The sequence below is a fragment of the Vollenhovia emeryi genome, unplaced genomic scaffold, assembly GCF_000949405.1.
Source record: "Vollenhovia emeryi isolate VEMERY1.0 unplaced genomic scaffold, V.emery_V1.0 DF939433.1, whole genome shotgun sequence".
NCBI lineage: Eukaryota > Metazoa > Arthropoda > Insecta > Hymenoptera > Formicidae > Vollenhovia > Vollenhovia emeryi.
The window spans coordinates 8978-22654 of NW_011966933.1; the positions used below are offsets into that span (position 1 = coordinate 8978).

General features: G+C 40.7%; 1 protein-coding gene across 3 annotated transcripts in view; it reads right to left on the minus strand.

Moving 5' to 3' along the window:
* Window positions 1-13482, minus strand: part of LOC105557666 (intraflagellar transport protein 140 homolog) — a 20554-nt gene extending 7072 nt beyond the window's left edge. The window contains exons 1-13 of one of the 3 annotated variants that reach the window (XR_001008616.1): window positions 12873-13482; window positions 12148-12395; window positions 10965-11283; window positions 10095-10314; window positions 9317-9898; window positions 8911-9196; window positions 7985-8114; window positions 7114-7608; window positions 6735-7021; window positions 5234-5510; window positions 4221-5125; window positions 3244-3625; window positions 2710-3140 (exon numbers count right to left, since the gene is read on the minus strand). Coding sequence is in view for 1 of the 3 variants with exons in the window: in XM_012004967.1 (XP_011860357.1) it covers window positions 3313-3625; window positions 4221-5125; window positions 5234-5510; window positions 6735-7021; window positions 7114-7608; window positions 7985-8114; window positions 8911-9196; window positions 9317-9898; window positions 10095-10314; window positions 10965-11283; window positions 12148-12395; window positions 12873-13136 (4326 nt within the window). In the remaining 2 variants the exon portion in view is untranslated. Of the gene's footprint in view, window positions 1-2709; window positions 3626-4220; window positions 5126-5233; window positions 5511-6734; window positions 7022-7113; window positions 7609-7984; window positions 8115-8910; window positions 9197-9316; window positions 9899-10094; window positions 10315-10964; window positions 11284-12147; window positions 12396-12872 lie in introns of those variants that run through there. The other 2 variants (XR_001008615.1, XM_012004967.1) reach the window with 2 other exon arrangements.
* Window positions 13483-13677: the final 195 nt, after the last annotated feature.

The following is a 13677-nucleotide window of genomic DNA, read 5'->3' on the forward strand; positions in this document are numbered from 1 at the left end:
GGAAAAGACGCGCGGGGGTGCGGAAATGCGGAAAAGACACGGAAAATACGCGCAGAGGCGCGGAAACGCGGAAAAGACGTGCGGAGACGCGGAAATGCGGAAAAGACGCGCGGGGACGCGAAAACGCGGAAAAGACGCGCGGGGATGCGGAAATGCGGAAAAGACGCGGAAAATACGCGCAAAGACGCGGAAACGCGGGAAAGACAATTGCAACGTGGCCAATCGGGACCGTGGTCAATTGCAACGTGGTCAATCGGGACCGTGGTCAATTGCAACGTGGTCAATCGGGACCGTGGTCAATTGCAACGTGGTCAAGTGAAAAGTCAAGTGAAAATGCTGGTCTGGTCGACGACGACGACCGGGACGAAGACGACGACAAAGACGTTTCTTAATCCAAAATTTAACAAATCTGACTTTTGCATTGCAATACCTCCACTCCTGGAGCACGTAGGAGAAAAGTAAAAACACTTTTATTATGCAAATCGTACCCAAGCTATCGATTAAGCGCAGTCTCAATTTCGTCGGATCAGCCGTTGTTGAGATCCGAAAATCTGAGGGCCCGTCAACTCGTGTACTCGCGTAAACTTACACGGTCGGTCTCGCACGCGTGTACTAGCTACGCTTACACTTGGCGCGAGACACTACCGTGTCTCGTGATCTAATATTATTCGTTTCAACCTTTCCTTGTCTGTTTCGGCAAAATCTATTTGACTTCTATCTATTATTTGTTCCAGAGATTTCTCCGTCTCGTCGTCCTCGACTACCAACGGCAAGTGTGTAAATAAGTTTACACTTTCCGAAGGTTCTTCCGAAGCCGGATTATATACTAAGGTGAGTCCTTCGTATTTCAAGAAGTCACGACCGAGGATGCAGTCACCTTCAAAGATATTTTCGTTTAGGATATGTAGATCCGTTTCTAGATTAACGTTGTCGATTTTGTCGATTTGGAATTTGACTCGAACTTTGCCTATTAGCTCTATGGGACGATTACTTAAATTTCTCAATTTACTCGTAACCGGAAATATCTCTGGACAAGAGGGTTCTATGTACATTTTGTATACTTTTCTTGTTACAAACGATACGGGGCTTCCTGTGTCAATTAACGCGGCGAAGTTACATTTCTCGTTATTAAGCGCAATTATATTCACAATAGGAGTTTCTAAAGTTACTTTCCTTGGTTGCAGGTCCGTCTCCACCGTGGCTACCGTGCCGTCCGTCTCTGGTTCGATGGTCACGCTGGCTGCCGTCGAAGCCGACTGTGTTGCCGTCGGGGTGGCTGCGGTGTTCGGCTTCTTCTGGAGTGTCGGGCAGTCATATTGTCTGTGTCCGGGCTTCTTACAATAAAAACAAGTTATTGCACTTTTACATATTTTGTGACTATGCCCTCTCTTCCCGCAGTTCCTGCACGCATCTCCTGTTCCCTTGGCCGTCTGGTTGCCGGGCACTGCTTTTCCTGCGGTCTCCCTCTCGTGAACTCCTTCTGTAATATGCCTCATTTTTTCTAGGAAGTTTTCTATCGAGTTAGTCGTCACCGATAGCGCGGTGGCTCGCAGTGAGCTGATCGTGATCCCTCCGATTAAGAGGTGGATTGCGTCTTCCGTCGGCAAGTCTAGCGCGTGTATCAGCGCCAGCTTTTCAATAGCGTACTCGTCAAAAGACTCCTTCTGGTGTAGCCATTTTCTCGCTTCCACCTTCTGGACAGCTCGGTAGAATGGGACCTTTCTATCGAATACCTTACCTAATTCCCTTCGTAGGCTAGTCCACGACTCCAATACCGGTCCCGTCTGGATCTCATACCACTTTTTGGCCGCTTTCGTGAGCCGACTAGAGGCGGCGAGTAACACTACACCCTCGGTTGCGCCGTGGATTTCGGCCACCTTGTCCACGCGTCTTGTCCAGGTTTTCACATTCTCGTCCTGCGCACCCGCGAACTCCGAATTTGCGACGCGATCCATTGGATTGAAATCCCGGCTGATAGACCGCTCGCGTTTCCGCTCGCGTTTGACCCTCCTGGCGACCCTCCTGGCGAACCCGGAAGCGTCATTTCTTGTGCTCCTGCCCGTCGGGGCGCGATTTCTTCGGCGTGCTCCGGTTCTCGCCTTGCCTGTAGCAGCTGTAGCATTTGGGCGAATTGCTGCTGTTGCTGGAGCATCGCCTGCTGTTGGAGTGTTTGCGCCTCCTGTTGCTGGCCTATCATTCCGTTCATTGCAACCAGCATCGTCCGGAGTATCTCCTCCGTCCCTCGACTATCTATCGATGTCTTTGATACGGCTCCTTGGTGGGCGTCTTTCTCGCCCCCTTTTGCTCCGGTCCTGCGATCGTCGGTCGTCGAGGATTTTTCCTCGTACGACATTACCTTTTCCACCAAGACGTTTCTTTCGCCTATGGAGGAAAGGCCTCGTTTTTCCGCCTCTTCTTTGAGCTGGTCCATTGTCATGGCTTCCAGACGTTCTCGTTCCATTTTCCTTTGGGACTTGGTCCGTACCATTCCCTGCCTACCACGTGTCCTGTCGTTGGCGGGCTTTGTTCGTTCCTTCCTCTTTGAAAACGTTGGTGGACTCTTCTCGTTAATTTACAAGCGAGCCCTTATCCCACTTCTGATTAGATGAAAGCTTCTTTGAGGTACTAAGATTTACTATAGTTCTTAATACCTGGGTGTAGGATGTAACCGGCTTGAATAAGATCGGGTCGGCAGTTTATTTAATGTAAAGAACAAATGTATTTAATAACTTGTTACAATAAACTTGAACACGAAAAGTTATAACTCAGACTTGCTTCGGTCTTACTCCGAGCAGGTCCCGACAAAGAGTGTTCGGCCCTAATCGTTCGCCGAAATTTAACGGCGTCCGTTGTCACGCCGTTAGCGCGTGTCGACCGCGGGTGTCGGTGCGCGTGAGCGTTTCGCGCAGCGCTCTGCGCCGTGCTCAGGGGCGTTTGTGCGTCTGAATTTTGAGGGAACCTTTCACTATCGATTGAGTGCACTTAGAAGTTCATCGGATCTGCCGTTGTTGAAATCTGATAATCTCACGGCCTGTCAACTCGCGTACTCGCGTAAACTACACGGTCGGTGTCACGCGCGCGGTTTCTACCTACGCTTATACTTGGCACGAGACGCTATCGTGTCTCGTGATCAGTAGTCTCTACCAACAAAACATAAGCACATGTATTTAAAGTAGATAGTACCAGATTGTTGCAATATCTGAACAAATATGCTACTAACGTTATATACCGCAGACAACTTACTTCTTAGGTAATAACGACTTTTAATGGAAAGTAAAAATATCCTGGGTGATCGTTTACGCAAGAAACTTTTTACTCTCCCAGGAGCTCTTCAATTCCATCATCCTTATCGGAACTGTCCTGCTGCTGCATCTTCATCTTGTAGCCCAATGCTTCCAGAAGATTTATGTTAAAGTAGTAAGTCAAATTGATTCCTGGCACTAGGCGTTTCAGTTCTTCGATTGTCGCCCAAGCTTTCTCAGTGTTCCCTATATTGGCATAATGTTGCGTGATTGTGGCAAACAGGTCGCCACGACGCACCGATTGCTCTAGATTGGATCCCTGAGAGTCCAGCAAATGACGAACTTGCTGCATTGCCGTCTCCGTCTCCCCTCTATCGAACAATCTATTCAACAAGAAAAAAGATGCTCAAAACAGACTACAAAATACAATTAATTATATATTACAATAAAAATGCGATTAATGCAAGAACAAAGTTTGTAGAAACTTCATTGTTTAAACGAAGACAGTCACGATCTGATAAATCTAAATGCATTAAAGATACAATATCCATAATGGAATATCACGTTTAATTTAGAAATTAATCCTCAGTGGTCGAGTTGGTTAAGACACCCATTACGGATTGAGCAAGGTCCCAGGTTCGAATCCTGGCTGAGGTAATATTTTTCGCAATAAGAATTCTTTACAGTACGGGGATAGGAGTATTAAATGCTAAATATGACATTTTTAAATAATTAGAAATCGTTTATCGATTTTAATATGTAAATTCACTGACGACAATGATTCCATTTAAATGAAACTGCGTTACGTCTGAAAAGAAAGCGGCACGCGGGACAAAATGGAAAACTGTATATGAATTCATATTTTAGATTACAATTATTAGGCTACCAACATCTTGCTCGGACCTAAGGGTCCGTTTGTTTAATTTACACCATAACGATTCTATTTAACTTTATTTGTTTAGAAATTAATGTTTTTACCTTTTAATATCCAAGTAGCGTTTAATTGCAGACATTCTATTATTCACCAACTCCACCGCCCGATTATGAACATCAAGATCCCGCGGTGTCATCACCTTGGACAGACACCTGTTTGCTTGATTTAGGGCGTCCAATGCTTTCTCATAATTCTGAAACTCGTCAATCTCCACCTGTGCGCATGTTACATAAAAATTTGCCAACAAATCCATGGCCTTGCCCTTGGAGTAGAAATTGATTATGTTCTTCAGAATCTCTGGTTGATTTTGCCAATCCAGAGATTGCAAATAATTGCCTGCCATGATGTAGATCTCGCGGTTCCTCGAGACCTGCGCGAAGAAACAGATTTTCTCGGTATCTCCGGATTTGAGCAACGCCTTCATAGCGCGCAGCTTGTTGCCCGCCTGCGTGAACTTTTTAGTCGCAAGATGGTAGTTTCCCTGATCAAAAGCGATCTCTGCGATTTTCTCGAGCGTGGAAATTCTCGTACGTTCGCGCTCCGCATTGTCGTCACTCCCTTTCTCGACCGTGAGCTTCTCCGCAAGCTCTTCGCTCAGCACGACGTTATGCTGCTGAATCAGATCCAAAGCCGCCATATAATCTCTGCCGGTCGCAAGCAGATCCACCGCCTTGTCGATTTGGTCATTCTGCATCAAGTAGTCAGCGCACTTGTGGATTAGTGCCGGATCAGAATCCGCGTTCACATCCATAATAATCAGTTGCAACGCGCTGTACTGTCGTGTTCTGAACGCGACGTCCAAGGCTTTATGCAAGAGACCAGCTTTATGGTATAACAGTACCGCGCGATCTGGTTGGTCGTTGTCCTCGTAAAACTTGGCGACGTCTATCTGCGAATGCCGTGACGCCAGTATAGCCAGTGGCCACAGTTCTTCCAGCATGTCATGCTCCTGTAAGTAATTAATATCAAAAAAACTCATTAACTCTTGTTGAGCCAATTAAAATAGGAACAGTTTTTAATACTTTTTAACAATTTTTTAAATAGCTGAACGCCCTACCTTGCACAACCGTATCGCATTGGTATAAGCTTTCGCGACTGTGTAGAAATGAACCGCTTGTGTCACATTGTTCTTTGATTCATAGTGCGCTGCAAGATGATATGCCGCTGCGGCGTGATTTGTTCTCGTCACTAGCTCACACACTTCATCCTCTCTGCTAAAGTAACAAAGCAGACGTGTCATCGACAAAGTATCTTTTGCTTGCTCGTAAAGATGCAAGGCGGTCTCCATATCGCCGGTCGACTCGGTGTACTGAGCATGCCAATTTTTTATCTCCCTGGAAAGATATCAATCCACATGGCAACTAATTGTTCTGTAATCGACACCTCCGATGAAAATTGTTGAAAGTATATATGTATGTATACATATACAGGGTGGACCATTTTAACCTTTAATGGAGAATAACTCAATCGGTAAGCGAAATAATAAAAAATGTTTCCGACAAAAGTTGTTTGGTTTCGAGGGGGTCATAAGGGGGTCATAAGTACCATTGATTTGACCTTGAAGAATTATTTGAAGGTCACATAAAGGTCACACCAATTTTTTTAAATGGCATCCCCTATTTTTTATTACACATTCTTATAGCTTACCTCGAGAGCTCTCCAAAACGCTATAATAAAGTATTTTTTTATTAAGAACTTTTTGAGTTATTAAGATTTGAAAGTTCCAATATTTTGACATAAATTACAAAATATCTTGTAAAATATTCATTTTTTTATCATCTTACCTTAATACTTTTTTGAACAGAATAATGATACAAATCAACCGGTGTAAAGAAAACACAATTTTGTAACAATAAAAAAAATTTTTTTTAATTGTGTGTTTTCTTTACACCGGTTGATTTGTCTCATTATTCTGTTCAGAAAAGTATTAAGGTAAGATGATAAAAAAATGAATATTTTACAAGATATTTTGTAATTTATGTCAAAATATTGGAACTTTCAAACCTTAATAACTCAAAAAGTTCTTAATAAAAAAAATACTTTATTATAGCGTTTTGGAAAGCTCTCGAGGTAAGCTATAAGAATGTGTAATAAAAAATAGGGGTTCCCATTTTAAAAAACCACTCTGACCTTCACATAACCTTGAAAAGTAGTCTCAAGGTCAAAGCTAGTTACACAGATAGATGACCCCCACTTTCTTAAACAACTTTTGTCTGAAACATTTTTGTCTTAAACTTATGGATTTTGAGATTTCAGTGCGTAGATTAAAATGGCCTACCCTGTATATTACAAATCGATGAAAAAAAATAAAATAAAAGATTTTACTGAAACATTATTGAATATATTTCAAAATAAATCATAATTTTCCTTATGAAATTTATTGTAATACTGTAACATAAGGAAAATTAAAGTATACTGTTAAAAAGCCATAAAAAAATATGAAATGTACTGAATTTTTACTAAAAGAAAAACTTATTTTGATGAAAATAATTTTTCATGGAATTTTTCTGAAATATTGATGAGATGATAATAAAACGGGGTCAATTGATGTTACTTACGGCTCTTCGGAATTATTTAGATACGTGAGTAATTCTCGAGGTCTCGTCAAAAGCATCCTGGGCACTTCAAATCGATGGCAATCGGCTTTCGTGTACATATCAATAGCCTCTGCCACTTTACCTTGTTGCTCCAACGCACGCGCATAGTTGTAGCAACTCGTTTTCTCGCGGATCCTGTTCTCGTTACTGGCCAATTCAATTGCCTCTTTAAACTTATTCCGTGCCTCGTATAGCCGTCCCAGCAAATCCAGACGTTTAGCTTCGCGGAATAGACGTTCAGCATCGATCTGCAGTTTAGAGTGTCATACAAACAATAACGGTTTTTTGGATATGTTTAACGGTGTTTGTTGAAAGCATGCTTATATAGTTAAAAACTTACATGCAGGCCAAGCTCGACAGCCAAAATTCCTACTTGCGCTTCCAAGCTTAAAGTACTGGCCTGCATTGCTTCACGTAAAGCCCTCGCGGCATTGGCCTGCTTCATGTGACCCAGGCAAAGAAGAGCCATGTTCAGCTGCTTTGTTTTCACACACATTTTGGCCAAATTCTTCCAGACAGCCTCATTTTTTATAGATTTAATGGCTTTGAAGGCCTCCTCCATATTTGCCACACTAATATGGTAACTAAAATCCATTACCGCTTTTTTGGTAGTGGAATCGCACTCTCCCAGTTCTTCAAAATCTCTCATTAATAAGCAAATAATCTTGCTGCTCCTATCCAAACTCTTTTCGGAATTTAAAATAACGATGTGCGGTGAATGCACACCTAGCAATCGGCAATTCTCATCAGCGATCGGTTTTACGTCCTGTATAACGATACCGTGATCCGATGTTGCAAATAACGATACCAACACTACGGAGGCCTCTTGTATAGTCTGTAAAAAAATACCATTATACATAGAGATTATTGTAGAATCATAATCAATGTGTTAATCTTTTTTTAATATAAAATTTTATAACTTTACAATATTATATAATATAATAATTTATAATCATACACGTAGAAATAAAAAGTAAATCTTCTGAAAAAATTTAGTGTGAATCCTTAAAAAAAATTTTATATTTGGCATTAGATGTGTATATGACCAAATCTTCCTTAATTAATCTTTATTCAAAATCGAACATTCTATGTATTGTAGCTTCAATTTTTGTTTTGTATTCATTCGTATTTTGATAGCATAAAACTTAATGGATAGAATAAAAGTATCGCACAATCATATTCATAACATTACTAGTCACTTTTACTATTACCCCATTGTTGTCCTTATTGAAGTTCTTAGAATCACGGCTTTCCAATCGTTGAGCTCGACATACCAGTAACCTGGGATCCTCCACATCCCAGCAGTGCGCAGTAACCAATCTTCCTCTGCATTGTGCAGCTCTAAAAGTAATGTAATGAAGTATTATTGCCCTTGAATATTGCTTACTGTACGCTTATGTTAGTGGAATACGCACAATTAATTTTATATAAATAAACGCATGTCTCTGGTATAAAATTTTCTCAGAATTTGTATATGAATTGAGACTACTTACTTTCAGAAATACTGAGAAAGTCTATTTCTTTTCTTACAATTTTTCATTATCATATGTGAATATTCTGAAATATCGTACTTCTAAGATTTCTCATTCTATAATTTTTGAAAAAATATCTTGAGCTTTTTCTTATTCAAATTTTATAAGATTATGTCTGAAATTATAGAATAAGGCATCTTAAAAATCTCAGAATATTTCAAAATTCATTCACATGAAATATTCTAGAAAAGATATAAATTTTCTCGGCACTTTATAAAGTAGTTATTAATAATTAAAAATTAGCTGATCAGCATCACTTTGTAAATGAACGCACGTTTGTGAGGCGCGCATCTACTAGTATGCGTGAAGTGAGCCGCGTGTCTTAGCGGTGTTCCGTTGTGCATCCGTTTAAAAAGCGACGCTGATTGACGAATATTTATTTAATAATTACTTTATGAAGTATGATATACTTTATGATTCAGAAAAATGGCTCGGGACTTGTTGACTCAGTTTTTTATACGGAATCACTGTATAAATAATGGGCGCAAAGTAGATTACACCCTGTATATTAGGAACACGCAGAATCGATAAATGGAAGGTACAATTAATTCTGATCTGCGACTTGATTCGCAGCTGCGTCGAGTTCTCTCAGCTTGTTTACTTACATGGAGTCATCGTCAATGATGTCGTCCGACTCTCCAAAATTGAATTCATGGATCTGATCGCTCTCGATGTCCCAGATATATAAAACCGAGCTAGGCATGAGATTTGCCATAGCAACAGTGATCGAGACGCAATGGCAATCTGAATTACATCTGGCCTCGATAATCTCAGCGAAATCACTGATCGCCTCATACGTAGCCATGGCACGAGTGTGTAGCTTAGCCTCATGCTTGCCTAGATTCCAAATCTTCAGAATGCCATTTAATGATGCCACGGTTAAATAATGTCCTGCAAAGAATTGCAAGTACAGTATTCATAATATTTATAACAGACAAGTAACAGAGATGTCATTGCCAGAATATTGGTGATAAAAACTTGTACAGGACTATTTTAATCAAAATTTTTCACCTGTTAATTCCATTGTGATCGGCTCGCCCTCCTCCGGTAAAGTGGGAAGTGTCTGAATAACGGAGCCTTCTATAGATCGCAGCTGAATAATTGTTGGAGTTAACACGATCAATGTGTGCTCATAGATTAACATCTTTTCTGTGTCACAGTTGAAAGTTGCCAGTACGCTCGTGTTAAGATTGGCACCTTTGTTAATACTGTTGACAATAATTTGTCTACCGGAGGAGACGGCAATGTATTCCCGCGACACAGCGACGGCTTGCACCTGAATCTCTGTCTTTAATATATACGTCTGTTCGTCCATCTCGAGTAAAATCTGTGTTGGGGCGAGCTGGCTCGCGCAAACACCGTCGTTGTATACGGCACACATGGGTTGCTGATGCAGGATGAATACATTGGTTATACAGTTAACAGTCAAAAGGGGATTTCGTGATAAGCTGACGCCCCACGCCAGCTGCTTCACCGTGCCATGAATCGCGCAGGACTCCGGGACACTTGGCCAGGCACTCTCGTCGCAGTCAGACGTACATTTTCGCTTCCACAAATAGATTGTACCCAAGTTGGTGCCGGCGGCTAAGGTATCTGAGAATCGTGAAACAACTTCGTTTAGCTCTCGTTGTCTTCAAACTTACTTCAAGTAGAAGCAATAACAATAAATGAAACGTTGTACAATTAAAGTATTGCTAATGAGAAAACGCTAATCCGCACGCTTAATTTTGGATACAATACACGATACAAGTTTGACTTAGAATTTTAAAAACACACTTTGGTGTCTCACCGTTGCTCTTGCAAAATGCCAAGCTAGTGCACATTTCCTGAGGAGTGGCGACATTTCCATTGGACGAATCGGGAGGTGACAGGACATACGTATCGCCCGTGTGAAGATCCCAGCATCGGACGGCGAGCTCTCCTGTCAGCACAGCCAATGTATTTCCGCTGATCCAGCACAGGGTGGTACCGGTAGTGCGTGACGCATCGCTTCTGCCACTTAGTTTTACCTTAAACACATTGCACAGTAATATAATATATAGAAAAAAGTTCCTTATTCTAAGATAGGCTCCTAATATGAGATAGCGGGGTTTCTGCTAAATTAATAGGCACCATCTGTTGGTTCCATCATGAATTTATTACCCTTCAAGTGAAATCTGTTTAGTAAAAAAATTCATTGCTGGATCATGTAATTGTTACGAAAAAAACATTTGATAGATTTTAAATATTGAAAACCTGTTATCTCATATTAGAGGCCTCTCATAATAAAGGACTTTCCTCTATTGTTATATAATTACAATAATTAGATCTATTGTTTTCCGTAAACAAAAAATGTATGTTATATGAATTATTATAATACTAATTGTTATTACGTTGTTACGTCTACGTAGAATTAAAGAAAACAATTTTACGACACTCAATGTTGTTATTTTCTATATTTTTCCTCATTGGACTACAGTTCAACCATATCATTTGATATTAATTATCTACCACGCTTTATAAATAAGAATCTCTTTTTTCTCTGAATTTGCCAAGTACCGACGATAAAAATTACAATAAATAATTAATGATATTGATCATTGTTGTAAAATTCAAATGCAATACGTTCTTAAATTTTAAATAAAAAAAGTGTGTAGGTATGGCAATGATATGACTCAACCTTTGTTAGCTCGGTGAGCTCTCCACTGATTGAATCTGCTTGAAAATGCCCGATATTCAATCCCTCCGTCATAACAATGATGGAATCTCTGGTCTGATGATACAATAGACAGTGTAACACGGCACCATCGGTACTCAGAACTTCTTTGCACTGCCCTTGAGCATCAACAAAGTATATGATACCATTTACGGTACCAATGTAAAACGCGTGGTTATCCCGTTGTGACAGTACCGCCGTTGGCGCAGCAGTTCTCGGACGCCAGGAACTAAATAGATCTAAAGCTCTCTCATCGCCAGCCACTGCCGCCTTCGCCAAGCCGCTGCAAATGATAAACGGCTCAGTCAAATATTCAATTAAACAATAAAGAATATTGTACGTTCATTCGCAAGTTTTACTTGGAACAGCTTCTTTGAGATTCAATACTTTTCATCGCGCTAGTTTGCATGGTGAATACCCTGGTAACACAATCTGACAGTTTAGATACAAACCGCAGAAGTGCGCAAAATTGCGACAGAAGTGCATAATATCTGGTATTGACAAGTACTTACTTACTATTGCAGCAGTCTGCTGTGCCTGCGTTCGTTTTCTCCCACCGGGAGCATAAACTATACTGAAAGTCTATAATTTACGTAACGTAAACTATAGAGTTTCAGTATAGTTTATGCTCCCAGTGGGAGAAAACGAACGCAAGCTGTAAGAAGCTACTGTAAAATTTTATATTATTTGCTAAAAGTAGACATGCAGCAGAAATGGGAAAACAATATTGAAGTATCTGCCTGACAGAAAAATAACAGCAAATCGCGTTAAATTCTTCGTGCACATTTGCAGCAGAGTTTTGAGTACAAATCCGACCGGCAGAAACGCGAAAAGAACGTGCAAGCATCTGCCGTAATTCTTGTTGAATTCTGCTACAAGTATTATTAGCAGTAGGCGCTGCTACAAATCTAGTGCGATTATATATTATCTTCAACAGTTCTGTTGCACTACGATGAGTGCAAGTTTCTGACAACAGATAGTCCAAGTTGGAAATAGAAAACGCATGATCTGCCCGAAAGTTAATGCATCACTTTTCGCACAGTTTTACAGCAGAATTGCAATGGAAATGTTACCAGGGTAATTGTGAAACAGCCAGTACTATCGTGAAAATACAGGCACCGCACAATTTCTGTTTGTGTTACTGTACCTAATATCAACAGCAGGTTTTAGCGGGACTGTCCTAAATGCAATTTGTGTAAAAGACTCTTTTAACTCGTGATGGAACGTCATGAAGAGCTGTCCCCTAGAGTCTATTTTCCAACCGACTATAGATCCACCAGTGTCTGCAGATACCAAGCGGCCACCGTATTGACTCCACTGCAGAATCATGATGGAATCTCGATGGGGGGTTACTACCACATTGAATTCCTGAGTGCCTGTGTCTCCTGGCCAGATCTGGTAACAATTCAATATTTTCAAAATCTAGTTTTAATGACAACGGAGACTATTTATTGCCTTCTGCCACTTAGAGTATCTTATAATAGCACATCTTAGATAGCCAAACCTGGGTAAACAAATTCTGACCGGAGTCTATAAATTTTCAATAGAAATGAGGTAGAACTTGTAGTAATTTGTAGATTCTGCTGTGCAGTTTCGCAGCAGAAACCGGATAGATCCTGCCGCCAGTCTGTTGTCAAATCATATCAGTAGGCTTTGTCGACAGAACACAAGCTTAATGAAGGTAGCAAACAATGGATATGACCTTGTTGTAAGATCTGATTAAATTTGCCACCAAACTACTGGCATACTTCTGATATCTTGCTGGCTGGGATATACATACACTCTAGGTTACAGAAGGCAATATAGATACACACGCGCGTACACACATAATACTAACTCTACAATATCAAATATGTATATTATAATACTGACACGTAATTCTCCATTCTCCCAGCCTGCAGCCAACCACGTCTTCTCAGGATGCCATCCAAGAGCAGTGACTTGTGCCACCGCGTGTCCCGGTGACTCAACATCCTGCACGGGCTCACCTTGATCATCGTAGACGGTCACAAAGCCACCCTTATCCTGAGAGTACGCGGCAACGGCTAACAGGGGATAATTATTGTGCCAGGTCGCGAGGGTACTTATTGACGCACTCTCAGGATTCTGTACCCGAATGTCGAAATACAAAGCCATTGTTTATCACATTACAGTACACGGAGTGAATTAAATTGTAATTTAATGTCGACGTATAAACAAGCACGTTCCTTTACGGTAACTCCTTTAAAATACACTCTGTTTTATCAAATCGAAGTCTTTGATGCACCGATCCTCTCTGACACTGATCTATTCTATGTATACAATATTTGTGTTGACAGTTATCATCAGTTGTCATGGAGACCAGTGCCAATGACACCATTTTCAATTCCAGGTCAAGTTAGGTTAGGTTAGGTTGAGGTTAATTTGAAAACGTTCATAGTCAAAGGTTCACTCTAATATAAATCTACACGGGGTTGGGAAAGTTACTTTATAAAAGTAACTAGTTACAGTTGCAGTTTTTTCGCTAACAATGTAACTTATAGTTACAGTTACTCGAAAAGTAACGAATCGTTACTTTGCAGTTACTCCCTTGCAATAGAAATAAAAATATCGAATCTGCATCTGAATTGCAAAGCGGCGACCTTGGCGAAAAAAATTTCTATAAATAACTACAAAAAATTTACTTGAAATAGAAATT